This window comes from Gavialis gangeticus, unplaced genomic scaffold (assembly GCF_001723915.1).
Source record: "Gavialis gangeticus isolate Ggan-Ray unplaced genomic scaffold, GavGan_comp1, whole genome shotgun sequence".
Lineage (NCBI taxonomy): Eukaryota > Metazoa > Chordata > Crocodylia > Gavialidae > Gavialis > Gavialis gangeticus.
This window is the reverse complement of record NW_017729023.1, coordinates 8,006,616-8,012,101: the sequence shown is the minus strand read 5'-3', so window position 1 is coordinate 8,012,101 and position 5,486 is coordinate 8,006,616. Positions and strand designations below refer to the sequence as shown.

At 43.2% G+C, this 5,486-nt stretch overlaps 1 protein-coding gene across 5 annotated transcripts in view; it reads left to right on the top strand.

Annotated features, from left to right (window-relative positions):
• FRAS1 (Fraser extracellular matrix complex subunit 1) overlaps window positions 1-5,486 on the top strand; it is a 468,008-nt gene that overhangs the window by 260,490 nt on the left and 202,032 nt on the right. For all 5 annotated transcript variants that reach the window (XM_019516785.1, XM_019516787.1, XM_019516786.1 and 2 more), the window contains exon 15: window positions 4,472-4,615. In XM_019516785.1, coding sequence (XP_019372330.1) covers window positions 4,472-4,615 — 144 coding nt within the window. The remainder of the gene's footprint in view (window positions 1-4,471; window positions 4,616-5,486) is intronic.

Here is a 5,486-nt window from a genome sequence, read left to right as displayed (position 1 = left end):
TGGGGGGGGAGCAGTGGCAGCAGTAGATGGGAGAGGATGGGAATGGGAGGTGAGAAGAGAGGAGGTACTGCTAAACACAGAATGGGGTAGGAGAAAGATTCTTACCTGATTAAGGGACTTAAAAATGTCCCCAGCTGCTGCTTCCATGGCATGATCTTCCCATCCTGATGGAGAGGAAGCTGGGACTGGGGGTGCAGCCACCCCTGAAGTTCTGTTCACTGTTCCTACTCTACCCTTTACAAAATCCTGGATCCATTCATGAGGAGGAGAATGGATAGGCAATATTTCTGGGGGAGGGTGTGGTGGGATGAGAAGTCCATTGAATTATGAGCTGTTTGCCAGTAGTGGTAGGAAGGCTGCTTTGCTGCAGGCAGTTGGATTGAATACAGTCCATGAGCTGGCAGCGAGGTAGTAAGAGAGCCTATTGCTGCTAGGATCTGAAGATGGTGCCCAGTGAGGCTTAGTGCTGGTCTTGTCTCTCTTGACTTAGACATAGTGAGCTTGTCTACATGAGACACTAAAAGTGCAGTAGACTAATTCTACTGTGCATTAGTGCATCATAGCAAAAGCCATGTTAATGTACTAATGTGCAGTAGAATTAGTTTAATGCATTTTAGCATCACTTAAAAGACATGTGCTGGTGCTACTGTGCAGTAGCTTCGATTACTGCACATTAAGTTAGTAGCTGTTATTACAGGTACTAAACTTAGTGCAGAGTAATTATGGTGCATTAATGCATGTGTAGATGTGCCCACTGTTTCTTAACCAGGAAGGGAGGAGAATGCAACTGTGACCTCTCCAGGTGGGCAAGTCATGCCTCAGACAGGAGGTCTGAGGAGACTGAGCTTGGGGAGGCTGCAGTCAGTGTCAAATTGCTTTGAGAGGAGGCAGTCCAGGATAGCATGTCTAGTTACAAGTAGGATTCGTATAGGGGAGGGAGGGAGTCACTAATGCAAAGCACTCTTGAATACCTAACTGATCTTGGCCCTGTGAAATGTACATATTATAACCCCCAAATGCAGGGTTATAGGTGTAGAAAGAGAACAAAAGTTATGGGACAGGATTGTACCCTGGAAAGCCATGACTCTGGAAAGGATCTAGCAGATAACCAAGAGAATATGTGCACTGGTGCCAGAGCACAGAGGATAATTCAGCAAGGTGGTATAACCTGTGCATGGGGCATTGGTGAGTCTGTGCCTGGAGTACTGTGTCCAGTTCCTGTGTTCCCACCTGAAAAAAGATTCTTCAATAATGGAGAGGGTTCAGAAAAGTGCTCTACAAATAGTTCAAGGTGTGGACAGCTTGTCTTATGCTGAGAGAATTAAGGATTTCAGTCTACTTACGCTGTGGAAGAGAAGGTCAAGAGGTGCCTTGATAACAGTCTGTAAGTACACACAGGGGAAGAATATATTCAATTTTAGGGAGATTGTGAATTAATCATAGCAGTATGCAATGGCTGGAAGTTGAGGCAAGTGGTAGGAACAACTCTATACCTGTAGTTGTTCAGACATACCTGTGAAGTTGATGTGAGGGCATCTCTGTAACAAGTTATTCAGACATAGGCATTTTTATATTCAAAACCATGATCCAAACACAACTTTCAAGTGTCAACAAGCCCTGAGAAGCATTAAAATTAAAATAAAGAGGCAGCTTTCCACAAAGGAGGGAAATTAACCTTTGGAACAGGTTGCTCAGGGAAGTGTTAAACCCATTATCACTTGCAGTCTTTAAACTGAGACTGGATGTTTGGTTAATAGACATGCTCTAATTGAAGCACAACTGGATGAGCTTGATAGCAGTCAGGTATGTTAGAATTCTTTCCACTGCAGAAATCACTGAGTGAAATTCTAAGGCCTGTGCTATGTAGGAGGCGAGACCTGACAATCAGAGTCATTCAGTGATATTTGACTCTACAGATTGGACTGACTGTAACATTCTAGCCAGGAGAAGGTAGGAGTGAGGCAAGAAAAAAATGGGATGCGAAAAGATAAAGAAGAGAATAGTAAATTGTAAGAGAATAGAAGGGAAAGACTAGAAGGGATCATAGGCTGGTCTAGCAGACAGATCACTGGCCATGAATTCAACCCTTATGAATCCAAGTCTAGCTGTGTCACAGACTTCCTTTGTGACCGTGGGCAAAGCATATAGCTTCTCTGTGCCTGAGTTTCCCATCTGCAATTCTCACAGGAAAGTTAATATCCATCAAAGAGCTAGGTGCTCAGTTGCTGCGGTGATAAAGGTCACACAAGCAGGTAGATGCTTGCTTAAACTTGTTAATAAATCAGAATGATGCCTCCCTCTCCCCTCACCCTCATGTAACAAGAAGAATGGAGCAGATAAAAAGGGAATTGAAAAAACTGTGATTGCAGGGAGGCATAAGCTACTTCTTGTTTTCGAAGGCGCAGGTATGTTTAATGTCAGTTGCAGCTGTCTACCTTGCTTTTTAATTGCAGCATCCACTTCTTTTTTCCCTGTCCTCACTTGCCCCACAAGATTAGGTGTGTTTTTCTCATATTGAAAACAAGCATGCTCTAATCTATTCTGGGCCAGTATGTACCTTGGGTCTTTTATTGTTTTTTCTAAGCAGATTCTAATTTAAACTCTCTAGAACATGCCAGCATTTCCCCCTTGTGAATTGTTATTGTCCCCTTCTGATTGCTGTGTTGCATAGCCTTCCTATCATATTTGAAACTACTTTTGTTTCACAGGTATCTTTCATATATAATTTGAATTTCTGAGTACAAATGGTGTTAATATAATTTGGAAGATGGTGGTAAAATATCCTGTAAAACCACACTAAGATGTGTGCGTTTTAGGATTGAATAGACATACTTTTGAAGCGCTCCAAAATCTTGCTTCAATTGGAGCAGCTCAAATTTGGAGTTCTTCAGATCCACGCAGACTTCTAGGCCCTTCCCCTCTGTGTCTTTGGAGTGCTTCAGGGTATCCATGAAGTCATGTAGCGGTGGTATTCTGGAGCTAGGGGTGTCTCTGGAGGTTCCCTGAGGACATCTACATGCACAGGAGAGCTCTCTTTAGCTGTCCACCCTGCCCCCTTTTCCCCCGTCCTTTTTTTCCATTTTCTTTGAGAGTCATCTTTGAAGTGGTTCAGCTGCTTTCAGAGTCCTTCTTTGGGCATAAACATCTGTACCCTTGTTTTTTGTAGAGTTTCAAAGGTACTTGGTGTGCATCAAATATCAACTCTGTTCGTGAACTTACTTTACAACTGTCAAATGCAGTTCTAACAAGTGGGTTGTAGCTTTGTGAATGCTAGTGTATTAATGGCAAATGCCATGAGGGTCCTGTTTCCCTTCAGAATTCAGAGAAAGACTACAAGCACATACCTGTCTTGTTGTGAAATCATAAAGTTAAAAACGCATTTCAAACATATTTGTGCATAATCAGGGGAAAAATCTAATAGCTTAGAGTACTGTAATTCGTGCAGGTTATATGAGTACAGGCAGCACATGATTTAACACGTATCAGCCACACAAATACGCTAAAACCTAATCACACCAGGCTGAATTTTCCTGGCAGTTTTACAATTTCATCAAAGTCAATGGCATCCCCCAGCTGTGGCAGAAAATGGAATTTTGCTCTGTATAGCCATTCATTTTACTGCAAAAAAGTATATTAATAGGTTGCCTTATTCTATTTTACTGTATGTTTCCATATAAATGTAAACAAGGGAGATGTACGTATCCATGGCTTGTATGGCACAATATTGTATCATTCAGGAGCATCCACAATAGCACTACGTGCTAGCCTTACTGCAGAGTTTGCCCAGAGATAGATATAGCTAACGTCTCAATTTAGTAGGGCTGTGTCCCTTCTATCTTTTGGCCATATAAGGGCAAAATATTCTGGCTGCGCACAGTATGCTTCACGTGAGAACTGGCCAGAAAGAGACAGCTTCCCCCTGTCGCCAAGAATTGCTTATTCCCTGCTGAAATTCATTGGAAATGGAGTTCGGCTATTCATATTCCAGTGTCCTTTTGCCATCTGCTTCTGGGATGAATTGACTGGACTCTGGTCCTGCAGTTCAGGTCCGTGAGAATGGATCTTTATGTACTTTAAAAGTCCCATTGCTGTCAGTGGGTGCCTACATGAGTGCAGGAGTCTTTTGGCACAGATCTGAATGCAGGGTGGAGGTAGAGCACAGCACCATGATCCTGGTCAGTGCTACTCAGATACCAGCATTGACAGTGTTTAAAGCTGCTGCTCTGAAGGTCTCATCGCAGCTGTGGGAGCTGTTCTGATTTATACTTACCAGTCATTCTGCAGGAGCAAATTGCACCCACCAAAGGGTGATTTGACCAGTTGCAGCACAGCCAGGATTTTTGGAAGCAAGTAATACCAATGTCTTTTTAGGAATAAAAGTGTAAATCAGCGAATTCCCACCTAAATCATTTTTTTAGAAGTCAGTTGTGATTTGGGTTGTTCATTAACCTCTTAGCCCTTTCCCCTACAGCTTGTCACGAAACCTGCTCCACCTGCTGGGGGGCTGCTGAGAACAACTGCTTGGCCTGCAAAGACCACTCTCATGTATTAAAAGCAGGGGTCTGTGTGACCAGCTGTGGCCAGGGGTTCTACATCAGGAATGGAATCTGCACTGGTAAACCTCCACTTTTTGTTTTCTCATACAAGAATTTTGCATGTGCATTTCTAACAAAAATCTGTTCCGTTCAGCCAGGCAGCAAACATGGTGCCATACGTATCTTAAAATGCCAGGCGTGCCCTCTTGCATGAATATTGGGTGATAAAATGCTGCCATTTGGTTTATAAGGTTACTTGTTAATTTAAATTTTTCAGATGTTGAAAGGTTTAAGCAGAACAGCATGAAAGCAAAAACAAGATGATTCTTAGAGCTTGACAAATCCACTTGTTTGTGGAAAGAGATGCCCTTTGCCAGCAGGTTGCCTGAAGTTATGAATTTATCCAGTGCCTTAATGATGAATGCCTACAGGGCAAGTAGGACTTGGGGAGTGGGGAGGCCCATTAAAGAGAAAGAAAGAGGGGGAAGTAACTCGAGTAAATCCAGGTGGATCCTGAGAATAAAAAACAGGCTAGCTTAAGGAATTGCCAGAAGATTGGACTAGATCAGAGAGGGCCAAGCTTTTTGGCAGGTGGGCCACAATTAACCTCACACCCTCCCTAAGTGTCACTTCAATCCCCTTCCGTGATCTGCTGCTCTAGTTTCTGCTCCATGTCCTGTGTTCCCTGCCAGATCTGCTGCTGTCCATGCCATTTGTAGCATACATACTTCATGTAGGCCACCCCTGAACAAGACCATGGTCTGGGTTGTCCAGAATCATGTCTCCCAAAGTAGGCAGCAGTAGCTGCTTCAGAAGAAGGTGCAGTTAATTTTACAGTAGGCACATGTAGGATAATGTGCCCTTGCATAGGTCTTATCTCCACTGCTGGTAGTTAAAGACTGACTTAAACTCTGATGCCAAGTAAAATTAATTGCTAATGTTTCTGCCCCT